The sequence below is a fragment of the Corvus kubaryi genome, unplaced genomic scaffold (assembly GCF_017639235.1).
Source record: "Corvus kubaryi isolate FWS band 111438036 unplaced genomic scaffold, C.kubaryi_AGA036_p1.0 137, whole genome shotgun sequence".
NCBI lineage: Eukaryota > Metazoa > Chordata > Aves > Passeriformes > Corvidae > Corvus > Corvus kubaryi.
In genome coordinates, this window is record NW_024580671.1 from 8,613,247 (window position 1) to 8,633,061 (window position 19,815).

At 46.0% G+C, this 19,815-nt stretch overlaps 1 protein-coding gene across 1 annotated transcript; it reads right to left on the bottom strand.

Moving 5' to 3' along the window:
• Positions 1–1,595: 1,595 nt before the first annotated feature.
• On the bottom strand, positions 1,596–19,815 carry KCNMB4 (potassium calcium-activated channel subfamily M regulatory beta subunit 4). Its single transcript, XM_042017776.1, has 3 exons — positions 19,379–19,815; positions 10,172–10,299; positions 1,596–2,465 (listed from the first exon to the last, which is right to left on the bottom strand). Exons 1-3 carry the CDS (start codon positions 19,715–19,717, stop codon positions 2,297–2,299), a joined length of 636 nt encoding a protein of 211 aa, XP_041873710.1. The 5' UTR covers positions 19,718–19,815; the 3' UTR covers positions 1,596–2,296.

The window sequence follows — 19,815 nt, forward strand, 5'->3', positions numbered from 1 at the left end:
CATTACCTTACCCAGAAAACCAAACCACCCCACACTGGCAGCTTTATGTGATTTGCAGAGTGTGAAGAAGTAACATATATATATAAAAAAATAGCAACCAAGCCCCCAAATCAGACACACAATGCAACGTTTCATGGGTTGCTGAGGCAAGAGAACCGCAGTGGATGCAAGCAAGGCTGCAGCAGTGAGACACAAGTGAAACAAAACACAGTGTCCTTTGCAGGACAGCTCTCTCAGAAGCTGGCAGGCTTTCTTCTGAGAGGCTGAGAGCTCACAACCTCTCTGCACCCAGTATATCCAGCACTACTCTTTTCAGTAGGCTGACAGAAGGTACCAGTGTGAGCTGGACAGCAGCCACCTTCAAAGGAGTGATGTTTAACACACAGAATTGGAAATTTTTCTCACAAGAGGTATTTTTCATCTACAGGACTGGAGGTGCCTGAACATGGGCAGCCAATGCCAGCTGGATCTTTCATACAGAGTAATGTGCCAGGAGGCATCAAGTTCCTGCCTCTACAAACATATTTCCTTAACTTGCTTTGAAGGAACTGCTATCCCAGTGTGGACTGGGACCAGATAACATTCAAAAAGTCACATAGCAAGTAAGAAGGGGAGCGGGAAATGACTTCCAGTCACTCTGTTGCCCTTGCTGTGCATCACCCTCATCACTGGGCACCACAGTGTGCACAAGAGGTCTTATGGAAATCACTTCTAAAACACACAACACAATTAATCTGAAAAAGACACTGGGCAATTAAAGCAAGTTTGTCATTGCGCCTTGTGCCAACTAAGCTTTCAGGCTTTCAAATCTAGCACTTTTCTCATCCTGAGGAAATATTTCTGCTATGTGTTAAAATCACAACGAAACCCAAGGTATTGACACATAATACTAAGAATATCAGAGATTAGTACAATGCACAGTGTGTTTAGAATTGCAGAATTGTTAATGTAGATTAAAATGCTTTGTCAGTAATCACTCACTTTCCTGACCCAGCCACATGGCTTTTCTTCTTTGCTGCACTCCAGCGCTGCCAAGCTGCACAGCTGGTCCCAGGGGAGGCCAGCCCTGCAGGGGCATCAACGAGTGCCATGAAACTACTCTGGCCTCAGCTCCTGACTGTGGCATGCAAAAATGTGCCCTGGGAAACTGCCAGAAATATGGAACTCTCTGTGCTGAGCAAGTGGACTAGAGCTGGTACTCCCATCACACACAGCAAGGAGCTGGGGCAAGCAGAGAAACCAGACCCAGCGAGATTCCATGCCCAGAGTGCCTTGTGTTTTCTGGAGCATCCCCTCTGAGGGGGCCTTCATTGAGCTGGTGTGATTGGGATAGGCAGTTCAGCAGCAAACATTCACAGCCCTGCAAGGAGCTGATGTCCTTCTCTGGTGATGTGAGTCACACCATGACACACAGGCTCTCCTCAGCAGACACTCAGGTACTACTACACTGTTGGGGGAAGATGCTGGTAAAATATATTAATGTAAAACCACTACTGTAAAATCCTTGCTCCTTAGAGCCTGGAGCATTCATGAAGAGGGTACCTGAGAAGGGACAAGAAAAACTGTAGGGACTGAATACCACTGAGGCAATAAAGTGAGATCCAGTATTTAATCATCTTTTCCAATAGCGGTTTCATTTTTTTTTAAAGTATTTCAGAGAGACTTCTACATTTCATCACAGTGAATGGGTGATGATGAAAGATTTTGTCTAGACAGAAGGTAAAGTTTGAATTTTAAAATTAAGTTCTACACAGTGGAATAAAAACCAAATCAGCACAATGCTATGTTTGTCTTAGAAAGAAAAAGAAAAAGAAAAAGAAATAAAAAAAGAAAAACAAAAAAATAAAACCCCCGGAAGTTAAAACCCCCAAAGGAATCAAACTTTATTCGTTTGGAAATATGTTCTAACTAAAGTAAATATTTTAAATATTTAGTATTAAACATTAACAAAGATCACTTTGTGGAGATGAAATTAACATCATCAGGGAGTTTTATAAATGGTCTCAATTTCTGGGTAGCTGCTCTTTAGCACTAACAGCACACAGCATATTTGGTGCAGTGTAGATTTTCTTTTTTTTTTTTTTTTTTACTTATTTAGTGCCATAGCAGAAGAAGCAATTAGCTGGCATTTCATGGGGCAATCTCCCAAGAACAATCCTGAGACAAGAGCAACTCCACCACAGATCAGACACTGGAAGGAGACGCAGCTGGGTGCCCCGCAGACCTGCAGGTGTGTCAGGTTGCCCCACTTGACATCTTCTTGCAGGTTTTCCTTTTCCATGAGCAGCCTTGCCATTCACAAATGTTTCTTCTTTTTTATTGCCTCTGCCCTGACAGCCAAGCTCTTGGCACAGATGGTCAGGACCACAATGAGGACTCCGACCAGGAATGTCACCACGGGCCAGAGGAAGCAGTGCAAGAGAACAGTCTCGTCATGGGTGCGCTTCAGCATCACATCATCTGGCCTGTGTAGAGGAGGAACAGAAGATGGAGAAAATATAAATCAGCATGATACGATCAATTCATCATAAGTGAAAGTCATCTAACACGGTAAGAGTAAAGGTGCTTTATTTGCCAAAGTGTTAGAAAATGATTAAGTGGACCACTTCATTCACTGCTTTCATTTGTGTTTTTATCACCAGCACTCATGACACACTGTGAGAGCATTCCACTTGCAGTGTTTACAGGCTAACAAGTTCATTTGGATTAAAAAAGAAAAAAAAGAAAGAAAGAAAGTGTTGGTGCTTTATGTCCTCCGGGGAATGTGGTAATCACAAACAGCCATGAGAGATACAGTAGATTGTGACTGTGGAATGCAAAACCACTCTGGCAGAAACATAACACCAGGCAGCATTTATACTTATCTACCTTAAATGTTATCAGGCCCTGTGAGATGGATTTAAACAGTAATTAAAACTTTGCTTTTAGCTTTGAGCACTGGTGTGTCCATGGGGCTACATGGAGGCTCCTGATGACAGAAGCCCTGGCTGTGATTTGGGTCTGGCAGAGACAAATCCAACTGGTCAGCCCTGGACTGCTGGTGGCCCGGGCTAGCCCAGCTGCACTGGCAGGCAGCAGCCTGCATGAAATCTATCCCCAAGAGGACTACAGCCTGCCCCAGGGTGGCCTCATCTCCTTCCCAGCGGTGGCTGTTTCAGCAATAAGCTGTGATTTGGTGCAGCAGACAGCAGTGCCTCAGTAGACTTGAGTAGGCTCCTACGGGAACACTTTGGCAAGAATCCCACAAAGGTCTGAACCTCCACGCCTCCACCAGCATCATCTAATACACAGTCATGGCTGGGTCTGTGACAGGTGTATGCATTTCCAAAGGGAAACAGAGGAGGAGAATAGCAGGAGAAAGCATCTCAAGACATTTGGATATTTAGCTGTGCCACGTCTGAAAGATCTGTTGTCCATCTGCCTCTTCCAAGTCTGGGATCTTGTTTGGGAAATGTGATGGCAGGTTTTCCTCATCTCTGGCTCTTTCTGTTCTCCCTTGCAGTTTAACAGTTATTAAATCAGTCTTGTGGTATTTGCACTTTGCTGTTGCTTTCCCATCTACAGCCAGAGACATGCAGTCTGCTGGAAAACTATCTGCAAAGGAGAGAAACAGAACTTTCTCCAATTAGAAAAATACCTGTAGTCTTGACTCATGCTGGTCCTCACTTACATCGAACACTCCCATCTCATGTTGCTTCATCAGCGCCACCTGACACTTCTTGGAGCAACAAACCTCACAGCCTAAAATCCTGGCAACCCAGCCTCCTCCAGGGGTGTCCTGGGAGTGAAGGTCTCCTAACCCAGTGGCACATGGGAGCAGATACCTGTTCAATGGCTCTGCTGTCTCTCCCACTATAGCTTTGTCCTGATCAGAAAGCAGCACTAAGAAAGAATTCTCTGTAGGGGAAAAAGAAGGAACTCTTTTTCCTTCACTGAGAGATTGAATGGAGATGTTTGCAAATCTGCAGTTTTATCCATCCTTGAGGAGCTACTGGAGCCAGACTGCCACACTACACCTGATGCCAGATTTAATTACACCTCCATTTGCATTTGGGGGTTTCTCTCACCCAAAATTTCAGTATGGACAATCCTTTGCACCGTGCCAGCCTGAAAGTGCCCAAGGCTGGCACCATAGATCTCTCTTTGGTTCTGTAGTAAGGAGCAGAATAAAACTCAGATTGTGAGCAGCTCAGCTATAAAATTTGAAAGGCAGCAGCATAAAAAAATATCAAAAGAATCCCAGGTGTATTTAATAGTGGAGCGCATGAATCTGCACATCCAAAATCCTCCAAATATATAAGCAGGCACAGGTGGAGACTATAAATTGAATAAAGTACTATTAACTTTATGGGTGCAAAGTCACCAATCTGTGCACCTGAACAGAAAAATCCTTTCACAAGAGGTATAATACTGCCCCCTCATAGTTATTGTACCACCACCTGTGAATAACAGAGTGCTAGTTGGCAAGGAGGACATAAGCAGGCAACACTCAATCTTCACAGCTCTGAACTTATTAGTGACATTGAATTTTAAGTATTTTTTTAAGCAGATGTTAGTTCAAAAACAAGGGGCAAGCAAAAAAACTAGAAAATTGGATTCAATTAAAGGAAAGAAAATGTGATTGGGGAAAGCAAGATATCCTTTTGACTGAATCTTAAATGTTTTGAAAAACATAGGTACCAAAGGTAGCAGCAATGGATGTCAAACACTCATTACAGGTGTGACTGTGACTTAGTAATTTAAAAGATTTTCCCTTTTGGAAAAGAGTCAAAGACAGAGCGTTTAATTAAGTCTTGGGATGAGGTTTGGGTTTAGATGGGTATTACTGCTATTCTTAGGTACAGCAAGAGTCCCTGTGCACTGGTGTGGCCTCACCTTGATTCCTGTGTGCAGTTTTGGGTGCCACAATATAGGAAAGATGTTAAGCTGTTGGAGAGCATCCAAAGAAGGGACATGAGGATGGTGAAGGGCCTTGAGGGGAAGCCGTATGAGTAGTGGCTGAGGTCACTTAGTTTGTTCAGTCTGGAGAAGAGCAGATTGAGGGGAGACTTAATTGCAGTTACTCCCTCACAAGGAGAAGAGGAGGGGCAAGCACTGATCTCTTCTCTGTGGTGACCAGTGACAGGACCCAAGGGAATGGCCTGAAGTTGTGTCAGGGGAGGTTTAGGTTGGGTATCAGGAAAAGGTTCTTCCCCCAGAGGGTGGTTTGGCACTGGAACAGGCTCCCCAGGGAAGTGGCCACAGCACTAAGCCTGACAGTGTCAAGAAGCATTTGGACAATGCACTCAGGCACATGGTGTGACTCTTGGGGATGGTCCTGTGCAGGGTCAAGACCTGCATTCAATGATCCTTGTGGATGCCTACCAATTCAGAGTATTCTGTGATTCTGTGGCACTCAAAACACAGTAATGTAACTTCTTTGGGTTTGCTTGGCAAAGCTACCAGTTTTGACTACTTTTTTTAAGGTGACTTGCCTGCTCCCACAGTCTGAGGGCTTGTTGTTTTACTCGGAACCAGAAAAGGAAAGGTGCTCTGTCCCCGGGGAAGACTTCTCATGGTAAAGATCTGTCTTTGCTGGAAAGCCTAAAAGCATCACTCCCCTGGTACTGAGGCAGTGATGTTGAGCACAGAGGAGGTACATCATGCCTAGAAACACCTTTCTTTTCCCTGTGAAAATCAGCAGATGTAATTAAATTTGTTGCCTTGTTCCTGTAAGTACAGTGTCTTTAATAAACCTGTCTTTGCTCTGCGACTTTCATATAGTACTTCAGTTCAAAGGTGTTGGCAGAGGGGTTGCACATATTCCCCCTAAGCTTGGTTATTGGCAATCTCTTCTTTCTAGCAGTGCTGCCATTCAGGTTTCCAGTAAATGCAAAGCCTCTTGAGGGGATGCACCCGAAGTCCCAACACCAGTTATCTGTGGGGCCACACCAGCTGCAATAGTTACCCATGCACAAAACAGCAGCAGAAGCAAGAAAGACACCTAGGGGGAAAAAGGGGGAAACCCCCCAATAATTTCAAGCCACGCTCAGGCATTCAGACCTGGTTCTTGCTGTAAGCAGTGGTGGGCACTGTGCAACACCATTAGTGCCCAGCAGTGGTCCCAGGGTGAAAGAACAAACAAACTGGGAAAAAAAGTCCCTGAAGATGTCTCTGCCTTAACCCTGAAAACACAGCTTTCCCTTTCACTGAACAGACAAGGAGGGAGGAATTTTGTTTTCATTGCTAAAAGGTGAGACCAGGACTTATTTTTAGCAGGACTTAGAGCTCCTGGCTAAACCCTTGTGGAGCTCTGAGCAGGGCTAACTGGCTTAGTTATTGCATTATACAACACATCCCTGTTAGGTTCTGCCAAGTAGTTCAAACAGACACCAGATAAAACAGGCCTCCATCAGAGCCTTCAGAGCAATTACTGAACATCATGGGAAGAATTGCAGTGCAGGGATTACCAAGAAGTCATGTAGGACCAAAAGGTTACAGGCTTATAAACATTTCAGTCATCACTTACGAACCACACTGTGTACCTTATGTTGCACAACAAAAGCACAACAAAAGGTGGAGGTGCAGGATAGGGAAACCTTACAAATATTTTTGTATTCAAACAATCTGGATTTAATGATGTTTGTAATACACTGATTTTTTCCCCCAGATATTCCCATCCCTTCGCTCTGACAAGCAGTCATTTTTTCCCTCATTGTTGCAAGATGCACAAATCCTCAGCTGGATGGCTGCACACAGAGGCAGCACACTGTCTTACTGACAGTAAAGTCCTTTCCCCCTCGGGCCCAAGCACTGCTCCACAGGTGCAGGGAATTAATTTAGAAAACTGTGAAGTAACAGAGAAAACTAAGATTTATGCTCCAACATTAATGGATGAGCAGCCCTACTACCTGAGCACCCTTGGCTTATACACATAATTATTCTGAGATAAGTGGGAACCCTGCAGGGTACCCCAACAACATACAGGTTGTCACTAGTCACTTGAGAGGGTTTGCTCTTCAAATATCTGATGAATTTGTGTACAGCATCCTGCAGCAAACACGGGGGAGGTTAAAGTGTGGCTGGCTCATCTGCTGTGCCACAGCAAAGGAAACACAGAGTGTTCTTGTGTACAGGACAAACCCAGAACTAAAATGCAATAAAGCCCCATAGATCAGCCACTAATAAGAAATTACTTGACACAGGTTGCTCTGCTTGTCTCTGCATGGCATGAGACAGTAGGTCTGAGCTCATGGCAATCTTAGTTTCTCTCTTTTTTTCTTGTTGTGGATGTCAATGAGACCAGGAACATGAAGAAATAAAGTAACAAGATCTCCCCCATCCTCCCTGTTCCTGCACCTGTCCCACTTTAGGGCATAGAGCTGTGGCCCTTGTTTGGCTGAGGTCATGACTGCGGACCGCCGGGACACTTGGTGTGAGATCCAGAACACTGAAGCCCAAGAGCTCAGTGCCTTCTCAAACGTTTGGCAACAGCCTGAGAACTTTATCTGAATTTGTCTTTTATTTGGGGGTCTGAAGCACTGGAGGTTGGTTTCTGCTGTGCAGGGCTTCCTTCAGACTGGGGTATCATCATGTCAACAGACAGGCACCTTCACCAGAGATCCAGAAAAGCAACTTCCCCATGCAACTTGAACCCGTTGTCCCAAAGCTTGTCAGAGAAGCGTGGGACACTAAAGGTAGGTGCCCACAGTGGCAAAGCAAAACCTTGCTCTTCAGTGAAGCACTGAGCTCTAAGCTAAGCTGCACTTTGGCTCCCTAAGATAAATCTCAGGCAGCTGGTTTTGCTGGGCAGTTTGATTTACAGTAACTAAGAATGGTTGAAATTGCCGAGTCTGCTTCTCGTTGCTCTTGTATAACTTTGAACTGCAATGGCATCCCCTTTTTTGTCTTTTCAAAGTAACTTGTTGAAACATGCACCACCAAACTGAAGGGAGATGTTACCCAACAGTACACTCTGCATGCAGCAACAATTCTGACAACGAAACTGAACTAAATTCAATGAAGAGGAGATGATGTGTAGGGGTCCCTTCCCCCCTGCCATGTAGCCCTGGGAGAGGGGCCCTGAGGGGACAGACACGGGGTTATAATATGTTTTATACAGACTGGCAGAGAACAGTTAGCTTATCCACACAGTGAAAAAAATACTGTCAGAAAGTATGCACACTTCTGTTTTGAAGGGAACAGACTTTTCCCTCAGTTTGTTATGGTTCCTTTTTACGGCTTCACAGGCTGCTTAGTCATCATTGCTCTAAAAGTATAGCCAAGCAAGCACATTCCTAGTCAGCAGAACTTATCTCCCAAAGCTCATTGCTATCTTCAGAAGAAAATAGATGGGGTATACACTTCGGCTTAGACTATCTTCTAGTATCTCTGGCAGCGAGCCACTCTTATGCTGTGTATGAATTGTTGTAGGATCAGCAAAAGGCAGTGTTTCAATGCAGCCATTGTGCTGGCAAGAACTTTTAGCAGTATAGGATTCAGCATCTTTAAGGAAAAACTCTGCCTGAGCGCTGCACAAATCCTCAGTGCCGGCTTACATAAACGGCAGACGCTAGGTAGCATGCAGCCTCAGAAAAACTTTGTCTTTGCTTCACCTAAATGTGATGTGAGAATCAGCTCACATAGCTCTGGACACGTACCACCCTACGCTCCTTTACAGGAGAGAAATAAGCACCTCTGGGCATCTGACCTGTATCAGGCATTTACTATGGGGTAAGATATAAGGCTCCAGTTTCTCTCCACTGACTAAAAAAGTTAACTTTCACATCATCCTTTCCACACCAGGTTAGATGTATCCTAGCCATGACTTCTCCTGCAGACAATCCCATGTTTCTGACTCTCCTGCTCACTCGGACAGCGGCTGTTGCAAGTCCCAGTTCCCAGGAGCACAAGGAACTGGCAACACCTGCCTGCCCAGAAAAATCAAAATCATAACTCGGCTCCTGGTTAGCAGATCCAAGCATTGGCACCTTGTGGATCAGAGGACACCCAAGAAGGTCCCTGACAGGGCTGATGTCATCACACAGGGTGCCCTAAGTTTTAACCTCTGCATGCTGTAAATAATGTTTCTTTCCCCTCTAAAGGAAAAAATGTTGCTACAAAGCTTTGATGGAGTCCCTCTGCGAAGAGTTAACCAGGAACAACAAACACACCCTATGCATGCTGACCAGGTCTACAGTCTCTCCTGGGAGACAACAATTACAGCCAGCCTAGGACAAACCTGAAGCCCTGAGGCACTCGGCAGGACACCCACAGGACAGTCAGGCATTTCTCTGCCTGCCACCCTGCTCCAGCTCCCTGGTTCATTCGAGGCCCGAGCACACTGGCATCCACTTTCCTTCTGTTTGTCTTTCTGAACTTAAATATCTGGTGCCAACACTCCCACACTGAGCCCTGAATTGCACCTGCAAGTCACGAGCTATTCCTTCATCTATTTAACTTCCAAGTGTTTGTGGGATAGGACTAACCTCATCCTGCCACCACATTTCCTTTTATTTCCTGGCATATCACCACCAGAAAGGGACAGGAAAAAGGAATCCCTCCTCTTTTTGTTTACTGAAGGAAGGAAACCACATGTCACTCTCATACACATGGAAGTCACATCAACATTGGCAGTAAAAGTAAGAACTGAAACAGAAGGGGAGATGCGTTAGGTTATGACTTTCTGCTCTGCAAGCATGTATGAAACCTGGCAGTTCTGTGGCTGTTTATTACACGTATCTGATCCATTAATCCTCTATGAACACAATTCCTGAATTAGTTTGTAGTATTTACTGATGTTCCCTTTTCTTCCATGAACACAGTAGGGTTTATTTTCTGTGGACGAAAGGAACGTTACTACGCACACCAGAAATCTGCCATCTGAGTCTTAAAAGCCAAGATGCTTTTTGCCATAAAAATTGCATGTTTTAAGGAAAACTTTTCTCAGAGTTTTTATTTTTACTTCAAGTGGTAAAAATACTCCTTTCCTTTCCGTATAGCTTTTCATCAACAGAACTGTCTTGCAAAGTTCTGCACTGAGCTCTGTGTGATAAACCACATCACTCTGGAGGGGGTCTGCACATGTGTATATACATATGCATGCATTTATATATAATTTCAAATAGAACCAATGGACAGCTGTTAAGCAGATGCATAAGCACTCCTGCCTAGCCAAAGGGAGATTACTCACCTCAAGTGCTGATTAAAATAGCATGTAAATGGTTGAGAACCCACTTTCTCTTTCCAGTATTTCTGCTTGTACGTGACGTTCTCAGAGTTCTCCTGATCGTCTCTTGCACAGGGAGGGATGTATGAACACTGCCAAGACACATTGCAAAACAGAGTTATTTCTGTGCTCAAGAACACAGGGCATCACTGCTCTGCATTTTCCTCATGATACCAGCATGACTGAAATGGACAGAGAATAATAAACAAAAGCTCCAAAGAAACAAAAAAGAAATATTAGCTAAACTTCACTTCAAATGCTAGTTATACTGTGCAGGTACTGGAAAAGAATATAACAGCATTCAGAAAGAAAACAAAGGCTTTGTCATGTTTGTTCCACTGTTAAACCAAACCACCTCATAACATCTTGGGGTTTGGCATGATTAATGTGAATATAATCATTTCTTTTTGATATATTTCTAGCCGGCTGCGTGGATTGGGTTTGAATAACTTCCTATTTTCAGTGAGGCACATAATCACAAGTTTTTTAAGTATCATTCTAATAAATAGCACGAAGAGTCCAGCAAGCTTTCCCAGGTGATGGGATATCTGGCTGATGTCCTCTTACAAAAGAAGGTATTCTCCCACTGTTACAACCCAGGCAAACAAGCAAAAAGGTTCACAGCCCTGCTTCAGCAGAAAGGTTCAGCATCTGCTTCTGCTGTACAGAAGTCAAGGAGAGCTGAGCATGCAGCTGAGCTATCTGCAGATCTCACCCTCATACATCTGCTTCAAAGCCCAGAGATCAAGTGAAATTCCTTCCCCAGCTTGGTGCCCTTGGGACTGGGCTTTCAGAGGCTCCCCTTTGGATCACACACACACGTACCTTGTTTCCAAGTCTTTGACACACCACCCTTACCTCCTAGCCACAGGCAGCTAAACAATAGAAAACAAGTAGTGCACTGAATCAAGTGTCAGCACTATCAGAGTCCAGTGTCCAAGCACAATCCCTCCCATTTTTACCAGGCATCCATACAGGAAATCATTCTAGGAGATGTTGAACCACACTGAGTAACACAGCTTAACTGACCCTCTGGTAGCACAAAGGCTTTTCCCCCTGCAGGATGTATGGACACCAAGGCTCCAGGTGCACACACAGAATTTTAATTCCTTTAAAATTGGGAGCTGCAAACAGAAAAAAAGTGTGACTGGGAAGGTAGCTAAAAAGCCTCCTACTTAGGAAGGATGAGGAAGCAGGAGGTGAAGGGTGTGGGAAACCCCTAAGGGCATGCATACATATGATCACAACATTAATTTCTCCACAGTATCCTGAAGGCAGTAACAACCAGGAGAGGGATACCCTCTCTAACATGAGAATAAAGATCACTCACTGTGCCCAGTGAGTGCTGCTTCTCCTTCTGCTGAGGTTTCACAGGGGCCTACCTTGTCCCCAGCTGCATGCTATACCTAAGACGTACAGACTTACAAGTCCATGTCCACCATACAACAGCTTGAAGATTTGCCGTTCCAAGGGCAAGGGAGAAATCTCAGGATTTTATTTCCCTGATCATGTAAAATCTGACCACTTCTGTCAACACCTGCCATCGCTGCCAGTGTCTTGCAGGCTTCAGACTGAAAGAATCTGCAAGGTCTTCCTTGTTGCTTCCAAACTGAAACCTACCTTTTCCACATGCAAGGATCCCCATTTTCACATGGTGTTGCCATGGCACAGAGCTCCCTTTAGTTCCCTGTTTACATGATCCTTAACAAGGGTTGTCCCACTGATGATGATGAAGGACAGAAATGAGCAGTACCACCAGTCTACTTCAGAAACCAGAATGCAGGATTTATCACAGATAGTATTCCTTGTTCAGCAGTGTTTTTGGTTTGGTTGTCTACTTTGGAAGCATCAAACATGCCCCTTTCTCCTCCACACTCACATAAATCTCTGCAGCAGCTGGGCAGAGTCAGCAAATTTGGCACGAAGACACCTGAGAGCACTGCTGGCTCTGCTCTGTCCCCCTGAGAGCACCAACGTGCTGCACCATCCCAGCTGGCCCCCTCCTCATTGCTTGGCCCAGGGTCCAGCACTTCCAACATTCGCCACCCTGATGTTTTCCTTTATGGAGCATGTCCTGCTTTGGAAATGGCACCATATCCCATCAGTTGTGCGCTCACTGCCTACGTCCAACTGTAGTCACCACCCTGCTCATCCCAAGCCCCCAGCTTGTAGGTAGCCCCCAAACCAGCCACTATTTACCCAGCACACAAAATGCAGAACTAGACAAAACAGCTAAGTAGCAATATACATTATTTTGCCTAAATTCACTCAGCTATCTCAAAACTCCTATTCCTGTGATACTGGCTCCAGTATTTCCTCTATCCTCTGAAATGTTTCTTCCTCCTGGCTGAGCCTACTGCTGTCCTCTGCTATGAAAGTGCAACCACCCCACCACTCCTGGCTAAACTTTCTCTGGATCCTTCAGAGACCTTCCACCCCCACAAAATATTCTTGAATCCTTCACAAAGTTCATAACCTAGTGAACTGTTGTTTAGCCCGATCCTGAGTTTCAGGCTTAGAAAAAAACAGAGAGATCTCTTTTCCCAAGAGATGTCTCTCTGAACAGACAAGTATCAAGCTTTAACAGTCTCCCAGGACATTTAATCACAGAGTACTTCACGTATTTTTCCCATCAGTCCCCATGCTGTTAGCTCAATATGAAGATACTAAAACATTGAGTTTTTCAAGGCAGGGATTTTTCTTGGTATGGAAGATGTAAAAGGGCCCAAGGACAGTTTCTCCAGGCAACACTTCTGTATTTTGGCATGCCAAAGCATGCCAAAGAGTATGGGAGTATTGCCAGTACCTACAGGAGGGACACCTGGAAGTTGGGCACAACAGTGAATATTTTCCATAACTCAAACTTCACATCATTCTCTGCACAAGTAATCCCAGCTGACAGAAAGAATGCTGGATGTATTTCTACCTCTTCCTCTTTATCTTCATGTGAAAAATGCAAAGGAGACACCTGGGGTCTTGCCTTAAATTGATGTGACCTCTCTGCTTCAGCCTGTTAAGGATTAACAGTCTTGAAGAGAGGAGTGGTCCCTGTCCAAATATGAATCCCAGGGGCCACCCTGAAACATCAACTCAATGTGACAAAGGTCTTGAGCCACAGAGAACACCCAAGGAGCAATCCCAGTGTGAACATATCAGCTGCTGCACAAGCACTGGAGCTTGTTCGCCTCCCCAGGATGCCAGCATAGTCCCACCAATCCAAGGTGCACTTTGTCCCTTTCAGATTCACAGGGAGTGGATCTCTACACTTCTAGGGCACTTTGCTTGACCAGCTGTATCACCCTCCAAAGAGTCAGCAGGCAGATAAAAGGGAATCATAACCTCACAAATTTTGCTGCTGTGAGTTGATGGAGGAACGTGAAATAACTTCCACTTTGGCAATAAGCAGTTCCTGAGACATTAATTCTGCTGTCCTCCCTTGCAAGACATGGCATGAAATATTGGCATCAAAACATAAACGAATGCCAACTGAAAGCAAGCTAGGACACCAGTAAAAATGTCAGTGAACAGCTAATACATCTTTACACCAACGTTTTGTAGGATTTGTATCTGTGTTTGCTTCTGGATGATCCCAATTCAGTGTCTCAGCAGATGCCTGGGAAGATTTCTGGTCCTTCTGAACACTTCATGAGGGCAGATATTCTTCCATATCACAGAGAAAGAACATATGCATGAACTCTTGACTATGGTTTAAGTTCCAGGCTGCATTTCATGCTTTTCAAAGATTAATTCTTGCCTAATTCAGTCACGTTTTTAATTTTAAAAAAGACAGACTTTGCAGACTACAAGACAAGTCCAAGAAAGTTTCAAATGCAAAGAGACATCAGGGCCCAAAGTAGAAGCAAGTCAGCCCAACAGAAGACAAACCAAAGTCATTCAGGAGCAAGACTTCAAACTCAGTTTCCAAGTGACATGTTGAGGACCATTCTCCTGGCTCCTGGTGAGCTATGGGACAGAGCATGTACCATCTGTTTGGTGCAGCAAAGACCCACAACATGAGATGGAGTACAGATCCACCTGCAGCCGATGGTGGACCCCACACCACAACAAAGGGATGCCCAAAGGAGGTTGTGACTCTGAGGGAAGTCCACGTGGGAGCAGGGTCCTGGCACGACCTGTGATCCTGTGGGGGACCGATGCTGGAGCACGTTGTAAGGAACTACAGCCCGTGGGAAGGACCCACACTGGAGCAGGTAATGGAGGACTGTCTCCTGTGTGAGAGACCCAACACTGGAGCAGGGAAAGAGTGTGAAGAGGAAGGAGTGCCAATGCGTGATGAACTGACCACAACACATATTCCCTGTCCCTTTGTCCTGGTGGGAAGGAGGAGGTAAAGAAAGTCAGGAGTGAAGTTAAGCTCAGGAAGAAGGGATGGGTAGCGGAAAGGCATTTTTAGATTTGATTTTATTTATGCAGTACCCTTCTCTGATTTAATTGGCAATAAAGCAGATTAATTTCCCTGAGTCAAGTCCATTTTTCCCATGATGGTAAAGGGTGAGTGATCTCTCCCTGTCCTTATCTCAACCCCAAGCCTTTCGTAACATTTTCTCTCTCCTGTCCACCTGAGGATGGGAGTGATACAGCAGCTTTGGTGAGGACCTGAAGTCCAGCCAGGGTGAACCCACCACACCAAGCAATATGTGAGCTTCTCCTAACTTTGTGAGTGAGTGTTTCCATTCACTACTGGGTTACCTTCATGGCATGGAAGGCCGGAAGCACTGCCACAACCATCCCACTGGGGCAGGACATGAGCAGGTGGGCTCGCTCCATTAGTACAAAAAATTGCCCCCTCCTGAGGGGGGCTGAGTGTACTGAGGGAATTGGAGCTGAGCACCATGTCTAGCTTCCACCTGCATCTGTCAGCGCAGATGATCAGCAGCAGCACAACCCACTGGGAGTGACCAAATCCATGACCCCTCACAGAGGCTTAAGGCTGGGAATGGTGCCCCCGGTGAGACAAGTGGGTGGTAGGGTTTATCCATGGCCCCTGGTGCTGCTTCCAGAGGAATTGCTAGGCAGCATCTGCACAGTTTGCCTGTCACAGGCACCAGCCCAAACACGGATCTGAATACTTCACCAAATGCACCAGACTCTCACAAAATTATCGCGAAGTTATATTTTGTTATGAAACCTCCTCTGTCATGGGTCATATTTAAGAGAGTCCAAAAATTAAGCCAAATCCTATTTACAAGTGCACAGAAGACATGACTGCACAGAAGACATGACTGCACATCATCTTGTCAGGTGGAGCTGTTACAGACAGAAGTGTGACAGGAGCACGGGCAGGTGTGAAGTGCAGACAAGGAGCAGCAGCTGGTTTGGTCCCCTGCCCACGGACAAGGATGGGGAGAACTAGGTCCTGCTGCTCAGCTGCTAACATCTGTCTTACCAGTCACTCCCCTAAAAGTTTCTTGGGCAAAACAGTGGACAACTTCTTCCAACCCTACACTTAACTGCAGATGTAGGAAGGGAAATGTCTAAAAACCCACAAATCAGACCTTTTAGCAGCTGACAGACTCCCCTGTCATTTTCCCCAGCCAGACTCATGGCCTGGTCCCTGTGCTGGCTGTATGTGCCACCAACGTACCTGATGGCCAGAGAGTGATAGCAACAAATTGACTTTGGAATTAATCCTGCTTAAGCTTTATCTCAGAGATTATTATTGCTATCAAGGCAGCTGAAGAAAGGCTACTGTCACTCCAATGAAATTTCTTCCTCTGAGACAGCAATCAAAAAAAAAAAAAAGAAATCCACAGATCACTCAGACTGAACACAAATGTAATCGTGTCCGGTGCTTTATATATACATTCCTGGATTAACTCTGACCCAGCTACATAATCTTTTAAGAGCTAAAATGAGTCCTGGGCTGTACAATGATGTGATTATCTTAGAAAGAAAGAGAAGAAAAAAATTCTTTTTCCCGCATCTAGAAAAAGGTTTTTCCTCACTAGAACAGACAGATTCATCGCTGTGATATGTTTATATGTCAGCCCACTCTACTACAGAAAGCAGAAGACTTTTACTCAAAGACAGGGGATTTTTGGGGGGAGTGAAGCTACCAACTGATTTAGTACTGTTGTGTGTTGTAAGGAGCCTGAACTATGCCTTTTCCACACTATTGATTTACAGGGGAAAATTGCTACCCTACAAAGAGAAGCAGCTAAGCAGAAAGTTAAATTTAAAGACTGTTGAAAACAAAATTGGTCTTTTTTTTCCCTTCTAGCTGGTTAGAACTGATTAGCATGTTGCGTGTTTGTCTAAGTGCATGAACACAAGGAAACATAGGGCAAAACCATGATGGGAACAGGAAGGGTTAAACAGCTCCCTAAGCTCCCATCTTCACAAATGCATACTGGATCCCGAGCATTAAATCCAGCAGATTTCTACTCTGTTGCTCTAACGAAGATATTTCAGCATAAAATCCTGAAAGTTTTTAAAGACAGTGAGACTTTAAAACAAAAATTCAAGGAGAGTGTAACTGTTTGCCTTCACAGACACTGAAACAGGGAAAAAAGGGAAAACCAAAGCAACAGATACAGACTTCAGTTCCTTACAAAGGTGCGTTTTCTTGATGAGACCTAACCAACTTTTCTTCTTACTTTGTATTTGTTTTACATAAGCTTCTTAAAGTAGGGAAAACAACTAGAGCACATTTTTTTCTACATAGTTTTCTACTGAGGTAAATTCAATTTCTACCAAAGAAAACAGCTACATCAAAAAAATGCATCCTTTCTGCTTGGTCTCATCTGGTAAATCAGATTTAATCCTCAGCAATCAATATCCCAGGGTAAACAGCTCACACCTAGAGATGCAAGGTGGAAGGTAAAGAAAACAGCTTATATTTGTAAAAGCAGGAAAGCACCACACACTGCCAACACACAGCCCTGTTTCCTTATTAATAGTTAACATAAAGTTAATTGGTAAATAAAAATAGTTTTCTGAGTGACATATACAGGCATTACTTCTGAAGCGTGGGTTGCCTCTCTGCAATTGCAATTCAGCCCTTGGGCAGGTGCAATCCTCTCATCACACTTTCAGAAAGGCAGAAGAAAATAGGATCAAGAAGTAAAAACAAAACAAAACACTTGGACTAGGCAGAAAGGTATTGTGGTTGTAGTCCAATTTGAAAGCCGCTGCTGAACCTGTGGATGCTGCCAGAGTTGCTGAGTCCAGGCATTCTGGTGGCAGGGCTCAGCTCTTGCCTCCTATCTCCCATCTCCCATCACTGCTGGAGGAGGCCACAATAGAGCCATAGGGCCATGCTCAGGGAGAGCCATGCTGCACCCTCTGCAGGGCCACATCCTCTTCACCCCGTATCAAATGGGTAGCTTGTCTCCTGCATTTTACCAACTCCTCCCTGCCCACCTGAAAATGGAGAGATGTATAGAGAAGTCCTGGAGCTCAGACAGCTGGGGCACTCGCAGCACACCTCTGCCACCACAGCCCTCTCCACAGGGTGCCTGGCAGCAGCACTCCCAGGGAAAGGTTTGCAAAGCTCCTTCACAGGCCAACATTTCATCTTCTTTGCAATCAAGCACCATCCAGCACTGCATCTTCATCATCACTCATAACGTCTGAGTGGTGCCAACAATTTAATCCAAATCCTGTCAGATTTACCATCCTGCTACTTACTCTGCTGATTTTTGCCCCAACCACCCTTCCAAGCTGCCAAGGGGAAAAAAACAACCCTCAAACCCCATGTGTGAAACTTAACCTGCCATCCAAGGGACAGAGCACGAGTGCAGGTATGACTGGGAAGATGCAAGGCTGTACATCCCAACTGGACACCCAAGCATGCTTCCTGGCCCCTGCCAGCAGACCCCTGCATCATGCTTAGCACAACCCTTGGCACTATTTTACACCCACACCTCAGTCAAAGAGCTGAAATTTCCTTCTCCAGTACACTCCCAATTTCAAGTTCTTTCAGGGGTAGGAGGATTCCAACAGCTTTTTTTTTCCTTCTGCAAACTACTTAATAAGATCTCCTCCACTCAGGTACATGCTGTCAAGGCCATCTTTACCCAGCATAAAAAGAAAAAGGAGAAGGCAGGATAACTGCCTTTAGAGAAAGCACAAGTCACACATTGCCTTCAGACTTCCCCAGTTTGCTGGAAGATGCAACTTTCACAACTTCTTCATTTGGTCGTTTTTCATGTGGGTGATGGAGAAGTTTAAGAATCAAAACAGCATAGAGGAAACTTCTGTTTCGGTGCAGCCCCTTCTCCAGCGCCCCGCCAGCAGTGGCTCCATTAACATTTCTCCGTGTGCTTTGGGAAGAGGCCCTGGGAAGCACCCCACCCTCCGGGACGCGCAACCCAGCGGCACCGGGCACGGCTGGAGCAGAGCTCCCCGCCGGCAGCAGGAGTCTCTCCTCGTCTCCCCACCGGCGTCCCGGGGCTCCGGGGGGAGCGGCCGGGGAACGGCAGCGGAGCCTCCGCTGCTCTCCTTGCGCTGCCGCCCGGGGGCTGCGCTCCGGACGCGGGCGGGACGGACTGGAAATGGGGCTGGTCGCGAAGAATTGTGAGTGTGTCTGTGTGTGTATAGTGTGCGTGCATGAATCATACTTGGTATACAGGATAGTGTAATACACTATATAGCATACTATACAATATATATATAGGGTATGTTACATTATACTATATAGAATCACAAAATACCCCGAATTGGAAGGCACCCACATGGATCATCAAGTCCAGCTCCTGGACCTGCACAGGACAGCTCCAAGAATCACACCATGTGTTTGAGAGCGAACGCTTCTTGAACTCTGTCAGCTTTAGTGCTGTGACCACTGCCCTGGGGAGCCTGTTCCAGTGCTCAACCACTCTCTGGGTGAACAACCTTTTCCTGTTATCGAGCCTAAACCTTCCCTGAGATGCTATATATATATATGAACACAACATATAAATATAGAGGTACAGTGTATATTATGTTTATAGATATGCACTATAGAGATATACTACTTTTTGCTGAGCAACAAGCAGAGCGGCATTTTGGACGGATGTTCCCCCACTTCACTTACCACCCCCCACCTCCCCAAAGAGAAAAACCCGCACCGAACAGAGGGCGGGCGCCAGGGGCGGTGAAAGGGCACCGACCGCCGCGGCGGGACCACCGCCCCGCATTTGGGGAGAGGAGGGCGTTCGCGGGTCTCACCTTGGGGTTGGTGCGCAGCTGCCGCTCGTCCTCATGGAGCAGGGCGGGCGCGGAGGAGCGGGAGGTGCGGACCAGGACCTGGAGGCAGGGGTAGCGGGCGGTGCCGCGGCAGGCGGCCCCGCAGGAGAAGGTGCAGGCGAAGCGCTCCCCCAGCTGCCGCACCGCCAGCACCGTGCAGTTGGCGGAGCCGCCGCCGCCCCGCTCCTGCAGCGCCGGGCGAAGCCAGCAACAACCCAGACCCAAGAGGGAAAGCAAGCCGGCGGCGATGAGGAGGAAACCCAGCCGCATGCTCTTGTCCTCCGCCTCCGTGTACTCGTAAGCCGCCCGGCTCCTCGCCATCGCGCGGCTGCCGCTGGCATCCGCCGCCGGGCATCAGCCACTGCCATCGGCTAAAGCTCCCGCCGCTCCCCGCCTCCCTCCCCGCCTCCTCCGAGGCT

Excerpts from the sequence above, each read along its gene's own strand:
- KCNMB4 (XM_042017776.1), bottom strand. The coding sequence starts at position 19,717 with ATGGCGAGGAGCCGGGCGGCTTACGAGTACACGGAGGCGGAGGACAAG. Across the intron at positions 10,300-19,378 it reads AGCTGCGCACCAACCCCAAG|TGTTCATACATCCCTCCCTG; the intron begins GTGAGACCCGCG and ends GTGTCTTGGCAG. Across the intron at positions 2,466-10,171 it reads TATTTTAATCAGCACTTGAG|GCCAGATGATGTGATGCTGA; the intron begins GTGAGTAATCTC and ends TCCTCTACACAG.